Source organism: Vitis riparia, chromosome 2 (assembly GCF_004353265.1).
Source record: "Vitis riparia cultivar Riparia Gloire de Montpellier isolate 1030 chromosome 2, EGFV_Vit.rip_1.0, whole genome shotgun sequence".
NCBI classification, from domain to species: Eukaryota; Viridiplantae; Streptophyta; class Magnoliopsida; order Vitales; family Vitaceae; genus Vitis; species Vitis riparia.
The window spans coordinates 15,312,847-15,329,063 of record NC_048432.1 but is presented as its reverse complement, the minus strand read 5'-3'; the positions used below and the strand labels follow the sequence as shown (position 1 = coordinate 15,329,063).

The window sequence follows — 16,217 nt, the reverse complement described above, 5'->3', positions numbered from 1 at the left end:
AGACTGAAAAAAAAATTATTATATAAGTTTCAGCAATGGGGCTGGGATCGGATGCCCCTCTGCTGGTCTCGGCGGTATCCGGTACTTTATCTTTCTCTATTTTTTTTTCCTATATAATTTGGTTTTAGAAAGGGAGTTGTTGCCTCCTGCTTTGTGTTATTGTTTGATCATTTACTTTTGCGTATTGGGTCTTCATCTTGCTTGTTATTGAGCACGTCCTTGGGATCGAGGTGACAGGTGAGAACTTTAGAATGAACTCGTCGGGCTTGGTCCGCTATTTGGATACCTTTAATTTCCTTCCACTCTATTCGGAGGCTCTTCTGCTGATCATTTAGGGGCATTTTCAGGTTCTTTCCCTTGTAGATTTTTGGGTGATTCTGCTGGAGATGGAGACGGTTCACTCGGAGTTGGAATGGAGGAACAAAAGGACTCGGACCTAGGTTCGTTTGCACACCAACCACGGTTTCGTTTTGGGTTACAATTTACAAAATATCTTTCTCTTTCAAGTGGGAATTGCCAGTGGTAAAAGAAAATGAGTATCGCTTTCTAATGGGTACAATGCAAGGCCTTTTTATCTTCTATCACTCGCGTATATGGTTGTTTCTATCACTTGAGAAGATGCAATGGAAAATTGACTAGTATGAACTGATAATACCAGCACTAATAGCAATGATCACCGGTCAAGTTAATTAGTAGATAGTAAGAGAGAAAGTAGAATTTTACTTAATTAATGGGTATTTCTTTGTTTTCAAATGATCAGTTGTGCAAAAGATACATAGAAAATGAAAAATGAATCTTCTTAATTAATCTTATGAAAGCATTGATAAACAACTGATTAGTTAAATAACTCAATCCGAATATAAATTGGGTTTCTCTTTTTTTTTTTTTTTTTCGGGGTTTTAACAGGTATGTGTTCATAGTAACAAAGAAAATTCTTGCCCGTTGGTATATAGAAGTTAAGAAATCAGAACGTAAAAGTTGAGAGATACTGCTTGTTGGGGACCATAGCGAAAGAGGAAGAGAGATATGGAGTTGTTGAGTTGTCTGCTGTGTTTGCTTGCTCCTTGGACTTCAATTTACATCATGTTTTCAGCCAGAAGAGGAAGCAAACATACTGCTTACAAACTTCCTCCGGGACCAGTTCCGCTTCCCATAATAGGAAACCTCTTAAACCTGGGTAACAGGCCCCATGAGTCCCTCGCCAACCTTGCAAAAACTTACGGCCCAATTATGACTCTCAAACTTGGCTATGTAACCACAATAGTCATCTCTTCTGCCCCCATGGCCAAAGAAGTCCTCCAAAAGCAGGATCTCTCCTTCTGCAACCGATCCATCCCTGATGCCATCCGAGCCGCAAACCACAACCAACTGTCGATGGCCTGGATACCTGTTTCAACAACTTGGAGAGCCCTTCGAAGGACATGCAATTCGCACTTATTCACTTCTCAAAAACTAGACTCTAACACCCATCTCCGCCACCAGAAAGTGCAAGAGCTTCTTGCGAATGTTGAACAGAGTTGCCAAGCTGGTGGTCCTGTAGATATATGCCGAGAAGCTTTTAGAACTAGTCTCAACTTGTTATCCAACGCCATATTTTCTGTGGATCTTGTTGATCCAATTTCTGAGACTGCACAAGAGTTTAAAGAGTTGGTGCGTGGTGTGATGGAGGAAGCTGGGAAACCCAACTTGGTAGATTATTTTCCGGTGCTCAGACAGATTGATCCACAAGGTATAAGGCGTCGTTTGACAATTTATTTTGGAAGGATGATTGAGATCTTTGATAGAATGATCAAGCAACGGTTACAGCTAAGAAAAATTCAAGGTTCAATAGCTAGCAGTGATGTGTTAGACGTTCTTCTCAACATAAGTGAAGATAACAGCAATGAGATTGAAAGAAATCATATGGAACATTTGTTATTGGTTAGTATCTTCTATCTCCATTTAAAATTTCTTTCTTCTTCCTTGCTTCATATTCCCGCTATGAATTTGGTTTGGTTTTTAATGATTCAAATAGCAGTTGGCCAAATAAACACTATATTCAGGTCTATTAAGGCACCCAGAGATTATGTTACAGGACTTATTTGTTGCGGGGACTGACACAACCTCGAGCACATTGGAATGGGCAATGGCAGAGCTGCTACACAACCCTGAAAAACTTTTGAAAGCCCGAATGGAACTCCTGCAAACCATCGGCCAAGACAAACAGGTTAAAGAATCAGACATCACTCGACTCCCTTACGTGCAAGCGGTGGTGAAAGAAACCTTCCGATTGCACCCAGCAGTTCCATTTTTACTCCCACGCAGAGTTGAAGAGGACACAGATATAGAAGGGTTCACAGTCCCAAAGAATGCACAGGTGCTGGTGAACGCATGGGCTATAGGTCGAGACCCGAACACATGGGAGAACCCCAACTCATTTGTGCCAGAGAGGTTCTTGGGGTTGGACATGGACGTGAAGGGCCAGAATTTTGAGCTGATTCCGTTTGGTGCTGGCAGGAGAATCTGTCCTGGGCTGCCATTGGCAATCCGGATGGTTCACTTGATGCTGGCCTCGCTCATTCACTCCTATGATTGGAAACTTGAAGATGGGGTGACACCGGAGAACATGAACATGGAAGAAAGATATGGCATTAGTTTACAAAAGGCTCAGCCCCTGCAAGCTCTACCTGTACGGGTTTGAAGTTGTTAATCTTGTGTGCTGAAGTAATCTCCTGTTTCTTTGGGTGCTCTGCTGGGTTTTAAGCTGTGTTGTCATAACCTAGACATGTCAGTCCAGTTCTTTCATAGTGTTAAATAAACAAGTAAATCTATCAAATATGCATGCTTCCATGAATAGCAGCAGAGGTTATCTTTACATCTATCAATTGAAGAGTCGATCTTCATTCATAAATATTTGTTCCTCGTATGGAGAATGCGAATGAAAAAAACAAATTCCGTGCTCTCTAATTAGAAGAAACTTTCTACTCTCTTCACTTTCAGAGCTTCTATTAGGATCGGTTGGACAAAGACTCGGCCCACCCCAAGTTAAGCCTCGGTTTGGGGTAAAACAGTCAATTGATATACATAATTACATATGAAAATAAAAATAATATAAAAGTAGTCTTATGATTGTACACTATTTCTGGAATTTTCCCATCTCAAGCATAATATTTATAATTTTTTTATTTTAATCCTTCGGTCTCACTTGGTCCAGCCATGGGTCGGTAGTGGCCTTAAAAAATCAACCCAAGCTCGGCCCTAAAGGATCGAACTGGGCGGGCTCAGATGCGGGCTGGCTTGTGCTTTGACCCGAAAGGCCAGTGGGTTTACAAACGCTTTAGGTAAATGAAAAACAAAAATGATGTCCAGAGAGTAGGAAAATTTGATCATGATTACTCAGATTCTATCATCTCCACGTTGAAAATGTTAAAAAGCACAAGGCATGAGCGTTTAAAACTTTTCAATAATGTAAACTGACCTGCTACCAACCATTAACCTGATTTGAACGGCCATTATTGTTTTCTTCCTCATTTTTCTTTCTCATGTTTATATCATTTCGTTGGTTTTCTGAACAAGTGCATGGCCATGGAGGAATCTGAGCCTCCACCACCACTGCATGCAGGGTCCACAAAATGGAGACACTCTTGGAAGCAAATGGGTTTCATCGTATTCTTGCCCACACTCTTAATCACCATAAATGTAAATGGCGAGGCTGGGGTTGGAAGCCATCAAAGTTGGCCGCTGCTTCATCTGGTGCTGCAATATTCACGCGGCCTTGAGGCTTCACCTCCCGTCTCATCTTTTTATTTTTCCTATCTTTTCTTTTTTAGTGAGTCTGATATTGAGAGAGGAAATAGGGTCTATTTAACAATATCATGATTAATTTTACTTTTTTATTTTTAAAAGATTAAAATATATTTTTGTTAATATAAGGGGACCGAATGAAAATTATATTTACAATATTTTATTAAAACGAAAGAAAAAATTAGGATGAAGCAAAATGCCACGAGGAGAAAATTTAAATGTATAAAAATAAAGTATCATTTACGTATATAATTTGTTAATTAATTAAATTACTGATTATAGCTATCTGTTCGTGTTCATAAGAACACGAATCAATGTTCGTATTCATAAGAACACGGACCATCGTTTGTGTTCATGAGGAGATGATTTGCCCCGTGTTCATAAAAAGACGGACCATTAATAGCTCGTGTTCATAGGAATACGGACAGTTCGTTTTGCGATTATATCCGCTTCAATAAGTTGTATACGATACCTTAGAAACTTGAGACATCACGTCGTGTATATTGCTTGAGAGTTGAGACCTCACGTGGTGTCCACAGGTTCACAAAAGTCAAAATCTTTGAAATCGTAGGCAAGAAGTCGGACTCGGATGATTCACTTGATGTTGGGTTCACTCATTCACTCTTTTGATTGGAAGCTTGAAGATGGAGTCACGCCTGAGAACATGAAAATGGAAGAAAAGTTTGGCATCACCTTACAGAAGGCTCAGCCACCGTACGCTGATCCTATTCATGTGTAAAATTGTACCTCTTGTGCATCGGTGGCCAAGAAGGTAATCGTATGTGTTTGTTTTTCTTTTGACTTAATTTTAAATAAAACTTATACTTAACTTAATATTAAATAGTAATTAATAGTGCTAAATATTCAATTATTTTATTTTGATTAAGTATTAAGTTATTTGCTTTTTAGATTTTAAAAACCAATATCTTAATATCTTAATGTATTAAGAAAAACAATTTAATTTAACATATTTCTAAAAGGTTCAAAATAATAAAATTATTATAATAAATAATTTATCATTATCATATCCTTACAAAAAATAATTAATATGTTTAACTTTTTATATAATTAAAACAAATATTTAAACTTAATAATCTATAAAATAATGTATCAATAAAACCTGAATCAAATTAAAGAAAAAACAGAACAATTCAAGTACATATTTTCAATATCCAAAGACATCACAATTTATACTAATATCTAAACATCACATTTCTTACAATAATAAAATCTAAAAATGACAAACTAATTAAATAAATTAAAGAGTTCATTTGCAATTTGGTCTAGAAATTGTTGCATGAATTCTTGATAAAAAAAAAATTGCATGTAGTTGAGTTCTGAATTTGATTTGTATTATCACTTTCCAATTCCACTTCATTGTCATATTCAAAAAATAATATATTCACAACTAAGATTTGTCAATGAAAATTGTGAATGGAGAAGCATGTTATGACAATTTTTATTTTAGTAAACGAATAAGGTATCATTCTCTTCAATATTGGGAAACACACCTTAACAACACCAAAAGCACGGTTAATGACATTTTTAAATCTTGCATGACGTTGGTTGAATATCTCCTCTTTCCTACAACTTTACCACCGGCTATTACGAAAATCACTCAATCAATAGCGTACAATATGGTGTCATAAAACCTCGAGTGTGTGTGTATGCTGCATCTATCAAATGATATTTTTTCTAGAAAGAAAAAAGAGTTGATTATTATTATGAATAAATACAAAATCATATTAAATAAAATGAAAATAAAATATTTACTTGATGGGCATTAGAAAATTATGTTGTGGGTTATGGATAGTTTCTATCAAGACTCTTAAATCATGAGTCGTTCATTCCCATCCAACAACAACATACCTAAATATCATGTTAAAATCACAAACTTCCATAACATTCTGAAAACATTTTCCTCTCCCACGTCCTCCATATGGGGCTTGTTGATCAACAGGAATGCATGTATGAATAAGAGTTCCATCAATTGCACTCAAAACATCCTACATGATAATAAATCTTTAAAATATAAATAATTATTTTTATACGAGAATAATACAAATATGATATGAATAATTAACAATAAAAAATAACATACCTTAAAAATTTGTCTTAGCTGACAATTGAAGATACCATTTGAACCATCATTGAATGATGGAAGAGTAATCATCTTTTTTGAGAAATTCACCATAGCCACTAAAACCTCATGGAAGTATTTGTGAATTTTTTGACCCGAGTGTTGGAATCTATTCTTAATTAATCAATTCTGAATATTATGACTAATAGTCATTAAAAACATGATCATTTTCTCTTCAACATTCAACAAGTCATCCTTTTTATTAAAACATGTGACATAGAGAAATGAATCCATGTTTTTCCATTCACATTAGTTCATAACATGTACTAGATGAACCATCTAAAAGTTATTGAATGAAACCTATAAATGATGATGAAGAGACTCGTTCCTTATTAATGGATGAGTTAGTTAATAATTAGAATAATAACACAACCAATCTCTTTTTTAAAACTCTTGTCACTTCTAACTTTGTATATTCATCTTCACTTGATGATGATGATGAACTTGAAATGTTTGAATGATGTAAAGGATTCTCCATAAGAATATCTATTATAAAAAAATTTAATATTTATGAAATAAAAACATAACAATATAATCTAATAATTATAACAATGTATAAGTAATAATTTATATCATTGCATTATGCTTCCATTACTATGAAAAACTAATAATTTATATCACGCCTATTTCAAATCATCACAATAAAGAAAGTAATATAAAAATGAGTCTTCTCAATAAAATGTAAAAAGAAAGTCTTATAATTGCAAAAGTGGAAATATATCCTAGATCTAAAATAAGCAAACCAAATGTACGACATTACAATCATCATATGCATTCCATAAATCCAAAACAAATATCTAAAGTCATTTTTGCAAGCTTTGAATCCATCTCATTCGCTTTTGGTCGCTTTCCATATCCACCCACACCTCTCTATACTCTTTCTTCTTGCAAAATGCATTAATTGCTACATAATATAATGGATCCTTATAAGTCAACAATCTTCTCAAAATCTTCATACATTCCTTCACTGAAGGTCCTTCAAAATTCTCAAACACATTCATTATTCTATTCATTTCTTATTAAGTTTGCTCTTTTTTTCCTTTCTTTTGTTTTTCCTTAGAACTTTGCACTTCATTATTAATATTTCTTCGCAAATTCTCATCTTCCTCTAAATTAATCAGAGTTTCACTAAGCAAAGATGTAGAATGTGTTGATGATTCCTCTACCCCAAAAGCTATCACTACTCTAAAGCTCCAATTTTTAGATCCAGTAACTAACACTCCTCCAAACAATGTCCTCTAATTCCTCCACATTTGCTAGTGGTTTAAAACGGAATTGTTTAGCTTCTAGATATTTTTATTTTACAAAATAAACAACAAATTAGTCATACATACATATATAAGAAAAATTGTTTTAAAAATTCACTCAAATTCATAAAAAAAAAACTACCTAAAGATCTTTTTCCCAATTTTCAGCTGGTCAATCAAAAGTTTGGTTACAGAATTATAACTATGTCCTATCATAGTCATCATTTTATTCCAAATGAGATATCGTCTTTTCATGTAATCCTATCCATTCTTAAGTTATTTTTTAATATAGCGTTTTTCAAGTAATTTCTCCAACTCTTCAGCAATTTGAGGCTAAGCACTAGACTTTAAACCTCTACCTGATCTAAAGCTTTTATTTGCCTCTTAAAGACAAAGATCAATAAAGTGTTTTCTTTGGGTGAGGTTAGCCCAATTTGCCCTACTACTTTCAACATTTTGACTCATTACTATACAAAAAACCAATCAACATTGATGATTAATTTTCATTTTTCAAAAAATAAAAATATTTAATGGGATTTGAAAACTAGATTCAACTACTGGTATTAAAGAATGAATAAGTTGTATCAAGTATGAAACAATGATTAGAAGTGTAGAGAGAAAAAAATACAAAAAAGAAATAAAGGTACCAAGTAATCCAAGTAAAGATTCAAATTGAAAAATATGAAGGGATAAGTAAAAATCCTAGCATGAATGGTTTATAATATTGCAATATAATGACAAAAATAAAAATAAAAATAAGTTCTCCTTTCTTGTTAACATGGTTTGAAGCACCACAACTCTGCTGTTTATTTATTTAATAAATATATCAATCAGTTTTTCAACCAATCATGCAATTTTAATAAATATATCTAAACCACACTAACCATTTTAGCAAGGATGTGCTTGAAAAGCTCATTTTGTGTCTGGGAATTTATGTTACTCATGATCTCTGACGAATATGTGATTGTATTCTACTTTAAACAAAAAAGAGGACATAGCATAGATCTACAAAATTAAGCTCCTATTTTGTTCCTTTGTTAAGCGGATTAAGTTGTGATCAACCCAAATTTAGCATCGTGCTAAAGCATATAATTGTGGTTTCTCATGGGGAATCAGTTCTTTAATGCTACCATGACTAATTTATTACCCTGTTTTTGATAGTAAAAAGCCCTTGGAAGTGGAGAAGACCACCTAGTGAGAGAGGAAATAGTTGTATTAGAGTTGCAGATAAAGGTTGGCTCACCAATGTGTTCCACTATGATTCTCATCCATTGGGATTTTGCATTTGTTTTATGCAATTTGTGGAAGAAACTACAGCAACACCAGGACAGAGGTTGATAGCTATTTTAAAAAACCATTTTTTAAACTAAAAAAACAAGTGAGATGAACACATCTTGTATTGGACATATTTCTTCTTACAAAATGAGTATCAAACCTGGCATATCATTTTGTTGGTTGGGTATATTTTTACATTATACTCCATTTGGTAGTGGGAAGCATATCTTCACTATGATTGAATCTTTTTCGGCTCAAAAAATTTAAGTTTATAAAATCAGCAAACCAACATATCTACTCCCATCTAATTCAGATTTGAATATAAACACCAAATCCAAAGTGATTTTCTAAATTCAGCACAACAAATTGCAAAATTTATTTTTTCCAAAAAGCTTTTAGAATCCAAGCAACATTTTCAACTCCCCAATTCAAAAAGAAATCTTGGGCAGCTGCAAACTAATAAATTAATGAAAGTTTACTAAAATATTTCAAGGGAAAATCAACAAGGAAAGGCAAAAGGAGTTGACTATGAGCAGATCGTGATTGGCAAGGAAACAAGAAATAAAATATTAAAATATCAAACCAACAAATGAGAATTAAGGTCAGCTTTGAGGGTGAAGTACTAGCAAGAAGATGTATATGGTACAAATAAATCCTTGCTATGAGGTTTTGTCCCTAAAAGGCAATGATATCTAAATTGCAACTCTACTCTACGGTCTATGGGAACTGCTATTGAAACCTCTGTACAAATAACAAAGCTCAGAGAGACTAGCCAAACAAGCAGACGTCTTCCTAAAATCAACAATTTACAGAAACCCCATTCAAGAATTAAGAGTAACCACTGAAATTTGAAGTACCCAACTTTGTAAACACTGCAAAACTTTCAAAAAATCACCAGAAAATCAAACACTGGTTTCAGTACAAACCAATTGAGCGTAAGAATTAGATATCTTATAATGCCAAAACATTTTTTAGAAAAAGATTTGCAACCCTAAACCCCATTTTTCTTCTATTTTCCTTTAGGTTCCAATAATCAAACAAACCACAAAATCTTAATAACCAAACAAATCACGAAAATCACAACAATCAAGCAATCCACAGGATCCTAATAACATAATAAACCATAGATCATACAAAGCCCTACTGAAATGAGTTCACAAATTTTATAGAGAAAGAGGGAGAATGAATGAGAAATTTACACCTTGAGAAACCTAAATAGAGATAAAACATGGAAGAAATTACCTCGAGAAAGCTGGGTGTTGGTAATGGTTGTGGAACCAATGGGCAAGCAAGCTACACAGAGACAGGGTGAGAGTCAGGGTGGGCTTCAAAATGTGTCTTTTTCTTTTCAGTCAAAAAATTTAAAAATTAAGCAATAAGTCATGAAAATTTTTAAAAAATAAACAATCTAAAGTTTGAAAACAAATTATTTTCGGCAAAAAGCTAAAAAAAAAAACACCCTCTAAGAGTCCTGCTTATACCATAAACTATAAGCATGGATAGCATTAGGTAATGGTGGTCAATGACATGGCACTTGGTTGATACGGGTCTGCTAGTTGGATGGACCTACTAATAGCATGTGATTCTAAGATCAATAAATAAGATTTTTAAGACAGCAAAAGATCCCCAGGAGCTTATCACAAATCTGGGAAACAAACATGTACATTTCAAATTTGATCATATCTGGCTAATTTGCTGATTACCAAGCAAAGTTGAATCATTGTAATAAAATATATGTGAATTATCGAAATGAGTGAATCAATGTTGTCGACAAAAATTGTAAGGGTCTGAGCTGGGTGTGAGCAGTCGCAGGATTCATTTAGGATGACTGCTTTTCCAACCTAGAAAAACAGAACAAAATATAAATAATGTAAAGCACTCAGTTGCGGTTTGATCTTTGCCTGAGAATTTTCTAGAGCTCCTACAGCAGGTCTTCTTCTGAAAAGGCACTTTCCTAAAATTTTAAACGGTGGGAAAAAATATAGTCTCCACAGATCAAATTTCATTTGAAACCAAAAAAAAAAAAAAAATCTACTAGTTGCTACTAGCAAGTGTACATCGATGATGAGTTCAGCCTAAAAAATAAGCCTATGGTGAGTTCAGCCAAGCACTTAAGCACTCTAGTGATACACAGATAACTAAATCAGTCAATTGATCATTTTAGACCAGCAGAACATAACAAGAAATCCTAGTCTTCAGTTGCAGTTTTTGGTTTCCAGAAAAATTCAGCAGCTTCTGCTGGAAATCCTTTTTCTCCTTGAGATTATCATGAAGGTCATATATATTGGCAGTTAAACTTTGTAGGCCCCAAGAGACATGATGGACATAACAAAGAGCAACTTCCACCATTTCTTTTTAACCTATGCTATCCATTTCATGCCATAAACAGCTAATTTCATGACGACCATTCTATCTCTGATAGAAACCAGCAACAAGGGGCAACAATAATTTCATTCATCATAAAATGTGTCTTCTTATGTGAACCGATCACATTATACATACTTAACAGAATAAAACATAGCTCTGATGAATCACAAGACAGCAGCTAGATGGAATGAATTTTTCTAGCTCTGTGCCCTGTGCTCATGGTTGAAGATGAACTTATAAGTCCTAGTTATCTAATAATAGTATAAAATCCTTAAATATTTTATTTGGATGTATGCAACACTCACAAGACCCTGTGTGCCCGGTCAATTGAAATCCACAGCCTAAGAGCTCCAGAGTTACAGTTGGAAGTCACTATGGATGTTGAGATCCAATGCCCATCCAAAAACAAACAAAAGAAAACATCCAAGGCACCTATGATTCATCCATTTAACTTTTACTCTGAAAATTCTATGGCAAACCAATGAGGGAAATCCGACAATGGCCTAGATTATCTCCCTTACTATCTTTCTAAACCTCTACCTTATTTCTAACACATATCTCTCCACCTTTCTTGGCAAGATAGCCCTTCAAGACTTGAAGACCATCCTACACTAGTAAAATGTGTTATTGTGTTGGGTAGCACCTGGACCAAAGAAGCAACTGGCCATGCAATTCCTTTTTGCTACATCCAAATCCTGAGCTCTCCACAACAATCAGATACACAATTTAGGTTTGAATCCCAACCTCTCCATTACTCACTATTAAGAACTTTGTAAAACTTAATTAATGTATTAAAAAGAATAGCAAACCATCCATATACATGGAGAGAATCCAAAATTGTACCTGATTTAACATCTTATTTCTGACAATACTCAATCTTTTCCTGTATGTTAAAATGATCTCTGGATAAAATAAGAGGATGGCAATCTGAAACCCATATCCGACACGTGTATATTGAAGCAGAAAGGGTCTAAAGGAGGAGCCAGTCAGACACTTCTTGTATGTGGTATGACTACCGCCTAATTTAACCAATAAATTTACCCGCAGAAGTTCAGATCACAGAACTTATCAGAGTTGCAATCAGCATTTGGCTGGAACATTAAAAGAAGAGCCACAAAACATAAAAAGCAGAGCCAGTAGCATAAATGAATAGAACTATATTATCCTTTACAGTTTATTGCATTATTGAGATAAGGAAACATAGGTGCATATCCATTGCAACTGGTTATTTCTATATATCATTCTTCGAGACACTAAATTATGTCAGCCTTAGGTGAGACAGAAACCGAGCTGAACAAAATAATTTTACAACAAAATCCATAAAAAAGGAGGATTATCTGAAAATTGCACCTCAATGTCCTAGAGCCGTGCACTGATTCTATTCCAGCTTAATGGTCCCATACTTAATGCAGAAGCAGAATTTTCTTCACTTTCCAGGCTTTTGGAGTTTGCACTTCCACTAGTTGCTTGAGCACAAAGGTAAGATAATGACTGCACCCATGAAACTAATGTGGGTTTTCGAGTAACATCATCAGATTCTGCAACCTGTGAATATATCTCATTAAGAACCATGTTCTGGCCATCTTTTGGCAATTGGACGATCAGCTGAGCTAACAACTTCAACAAGTTTGGCAATACCTGAGCAAAGAAGATAACATGATTAAAGTTCAAAGGCCAAAGTCATCATGCCAAGAGGGGCAAAGAAGATAACATTGTTTAAGCTCAAAGACCAAAGTCATCATACTAAGAGGTAGAACTCCTCAAAAAATTCTGTTCTGAACATCACAATATTGTGGGGCAAATAGGTCAAATTTAAATGCAACTATCTTATTAATAATTCTTAAGAATACAGTGGCATTCATATAAGAAGTAGCATACATCCAAACTAGATGAGTGCACAAACTTTTCAAATGGAGAAAAGTGAGTGGGATTTATTAAATAAAATAAAAAAAGGCCAAAAACAACTAATAATTTCTTCTTACCTGTACATCTACCAGGGAAATGAGCCGTAAAAGCAACTCTAGCATTTTCTTACAAGGCTGGGACTCTCCTTGCCAATTCTTCCACAGATCAACCTCCTGAGTCAAAACTTCTCTGCAGAGATTATTAGCTTTCTCGATAAGAGTATGGATAGTGTAAAATATAGCCGAACTTCCTGCAGGAAGATGCCGAACCAAGGCTGCAACTCCAGAAGCCATACCATCAAAAGGAGTAATGTCAGGATAGCCCTACATTCATATCAAAGAACAAATTCAGTACCTATTTTCAATGATAAATATCAAGCTTGACTATCATGGCCTTCAGGAGCTTTATATACCTCTAGAGATCTTTGTATGTAATAAAAAACCAGTTGCTCCTTCAATAACACTCTTTCATCATGATTAGCATCCTTCCCAGATGATATGAATGCCACAAACATTGAATGTGAGGCTCGTGCAACTTTTCCATTTGGATGTCCCATGTATCTAATCACATTTGTAATAAGGAACCATTATTAACATCAGACTCTAAAAGATGAGCTTCTCAAAAACCGTAGTTATTTAATAAAGGATACAAGAACATAATTGGAGCTACAATCTTTCGAAATGTGAGGTCGGGCAAACGTTCAACACAAGTTGGAATAACCCGTAGATAAAACAATATGCGAGCAGTCTGCACTTCATCCTTGTACCATTGATATTCCATTTTCTGCAAGTAGGAAAAGCCTGTAAGACAAGAATTGAGATTTTACCCAGAAAAAAAGTTAGAATGTCATTAAGATTAAAAAGAGAACAACTCACTACAGGACTTAACATCCTTAATTCTAGAACTTAACAACAAAATTCATAATGGTGGTTATTAAACATTTATATATACCTTTTTGATTTGTCAAGTCAGCATAAGAAGGCATTGATTCCACAAAAGACACACAGGCAGACTCATACTCCTGAACACTCACAACAACCCCTCGAATTGTGTCCATATATTCTGGTAAACGCATACGCCGGAAATACTCCACACAAGAGAATGAAACCAGTATTCTTATTGAAATTTCCATCTGATTTTCCCTTGCGAATTTTGAATTTAACCTGTACTTTGTGACAGCCAATGCAAAAACTACAACCATAAGAAAAGCAGATTCGGTGATTTTCTCCAAATCCCCAAGCAACTCAGCTTCCCTGCCTCGAAGCATCAAAGCAACCTGCCGGTGCCCCAAGTAAATATTCTGACAATAGGCCCATATAAGATTCTCCACAACACCCTTGTTCTCTTCATCTACTGAGACATACTGGTTGCAGAAAACCCCTGTTATGGCCCCAGCTTCCTTGAAGGGGACACTGCCCAGGTGTTCTTTGACTTCATTAACCATCAGTCCTGCCAAATTGTCATGTGGGTGATTGAGAATTTTTGTATAGAACTTTTGTAAGGGAAAGATTTCAGTCAACAATGCTGAAGCAAGGCATGAGAGAAGAGAGGCTCGACAAGAAACTGGACCACTTCGAACCAAAGCTAATGAAACACACTGTAGGAGAAAACCAACTTCTGGATCATTAACCAAATTAGTAAAACCTCCCGTTTTAGATATTAAATCTCTTGTCACTGCTTCAATTCTTTCCTCTGCAGAAGTCCTTAGACTCGAAACAGCATCCAGCCCTACACCACTCGGTATAGTTTTACTGGCAGCCCTCAGTACTCCAGCTGCAGCCATGACCACAGCAAATGGAAGGTAGCTTACCTTTGAAATCTCTAGAAACTCTTCGGAAAAAACATCAATTTTGTCCAAAGAACATGAATTGATGAAACTAGATAGAACCCATTCAATCAAATGCAAAATGATGAGCCCATGAGAAACATTGCCATGGGGACCACCGTCCTTACCCCAAATTCCCAGCAAAGAATTCAAAATTTGGGCAAAATGAGCCTTCCCAGAAGAGGATAGCGCATAGCCAATCCCTCCAAGAATATCAGGAATAAGTTCTTCGGATGATCCAATTAACTGATATTCTTCTTCCAAAAGCCTACAGAGCAACTCTAAGCAGACTGTTTTGGAGTGTTCAGATGCAACTCGTACAACAGAAAAGGCACCCAAGAGGAGAATGCCTTGGGAGAATAAGGAAGAACTCTTTCTAGTATCAAATTGGATGGAGAAAAGCCTTGCAACAACTTCGACAGCAGAATCAACAAGCACTGAGGAAGGCTTGGTTGATTTCCTGACCCAGATATAAAGGAGTCTGAGAAAGAGAGGGTATGATTCATGAGGAAGAGAGAGGTTTGAAGAAGAAAGAATGGCGAGAAGAAGCCTTGCTTGCGGGTCTGCAACATACAGGGAGGATTGGGAATCAAAAAGGGTTCTCAGAGATTGGAAGTGATTGGGGTGAAATGATTGGTATTGAAGAGAATCCCTCAGCTCCGTCCACGCCTGAATAATGGCACGGGCAGACACAGAGGAAGGGCGTCCAGAGCTGATGCTGATGCTGCTGCCACTACCACTATGGCTCCTCAGCCACTCTTCAAGAAAAGGGGTTTGAGCTTGTTTTGCCATCTTATCATTTCCCAACGGTATAACTGCAGAGGAAATTTCATAATACAAACCCACACATAAAACACAGAATGATTCAATATAAAACACCCAATATTGAATCCTATTACTAAATATGATTCTACACCAATGTGCACAAGCATGAAACCTAACATTTATGTCAAACAAACACACAAACTTGTAAATTCAACCAACAAATAGTTACATCCAAATCCCAAATTTAGTATATTTCACTCTTCTGCCATTCTGGAGCATTGAAATCTATAATCAGAAATGTACTAGAAGGGCGCGTTTGTCCAGAGTTTCTTCAAAATCCGAATACCACATAGCTAAATGAGAAGGATTTGAAGAACAAGTTACGCCCACAACATGTTCGAAAAAATTAACACTCGAGTAAAGGTTGCTAGAAATAGTTTTGTTCTCCAAAGCTCCATTCAAGCCATTGGAAAAAGCAACCTGAAGCAAGTTGGGAGAGTTTAAGCTTTTAATATTCCCTCGAAATATGCATAAAAAAATTTTAAAAAAAAATCCAGAGAAACAAACGGAACATAATAGAAACTCTCCCACAGAAAAATGATTGAATTTTAAAATGAATGCAACAAGAAAGCTAGGTTTTTGCTAGAGATACAATATTGTAGTTTTTTTCATGTTATCTGAAATTATTCAAAATTCTGGAAATTTTCAGGAAAATAGAAACAGAGGAGAAAAGGGCAGGAAGTTAGAAAACTTACCGAAAAAAGGAAAAAGAAAAATGCGTGCGCAGTGTTTTCGAGTTTCTCAGTTCCCCTTCTATCGTGCACTGGTTTGATCGTCTTGGGCTGCAAATGGGAGTTGGGTTTTAGCTTGTGTTTCTCTTTGAAATTTGGAGTTGATCCTCTCAACCAAA

The 16,217-nt window shown here is 35.5% G+C and overlaps 2 protein-coding genes across 5 annotated transcripts; one reads left to right on the top strand and one right to left on the bottom strand.

Moving 5' to 3' along the window:
• The first annotated feature begins 1,011 nt into the window (after positions 1-1,011).
• LOC117932529 (geraniol 8-hydroxylase-like) lies at positions 1,012-2,757 on the top strand. Its single transcript, XM_034853806.1, has 2 exons — positions 1,012-1,920; positions 2,075-2,757. The coding sequence occupies exons 1-2, from the start codon at positions 1,027-1,029 to the stop codon at positions 2,678-2,680; spliced, it is 1,500 nt and encodes a 499-aa protein (XP_034709697.1). The 5' UTR covers positions 1,012-1,026; the 3' UTR covers positions 2,681-2,757.
• A 1,663-nt stretch (positions 2,758-4,420) lies between these two features.
• LOC117932512 lies at positions 4,421-16,189 on the bottom strand. Of its 4 annotated transcripts, none has more exons than XR_004654194.1 (8): positions 16,063-16,189; positions 13,669-15,357; positions 13,367-13,517; positions 13,130-13,277; positions 12,795-13,040; positions 12,163-12,450; positions 9,688-9,738; positions 4,421-4,439 (listed from the first exon to the last, which is right to left on the bottom strand). XR_004654194.1 is itself a non-coding variant. In XM_034853794.1 (7 exons), exons 2-6 carry the CDS (start codon positions 15,332-15,334, stop codon positions 12,172-12,174), a joined length of 2,490 nt encoding a protein of 829 aa, XP_034709685.1. In that variant the 5' UTR covers positions 15,335-15,357; positions 16,063-16,189; the 3' UTR covers positions 9,026-9,738; positions 12,163-12,171. The 4 variants fall into 4 exon arrangements, 2 of the variants coding, with proteins under 2 accessions (XP_034709685.1, XP_034709678.1); XR_004654193.1 differs by lacking the exon at positions 4,421-4,439 and adding an exon at positions 5,601-5,789; XM_034853794.1 differs by lacking the exon at positions 4,421-4,439 and having other exon boundaries at positions 9,026-9,738.
• Between the last annotated feature and the right edge of the window lie 28 nt (positions 16,190-16,217).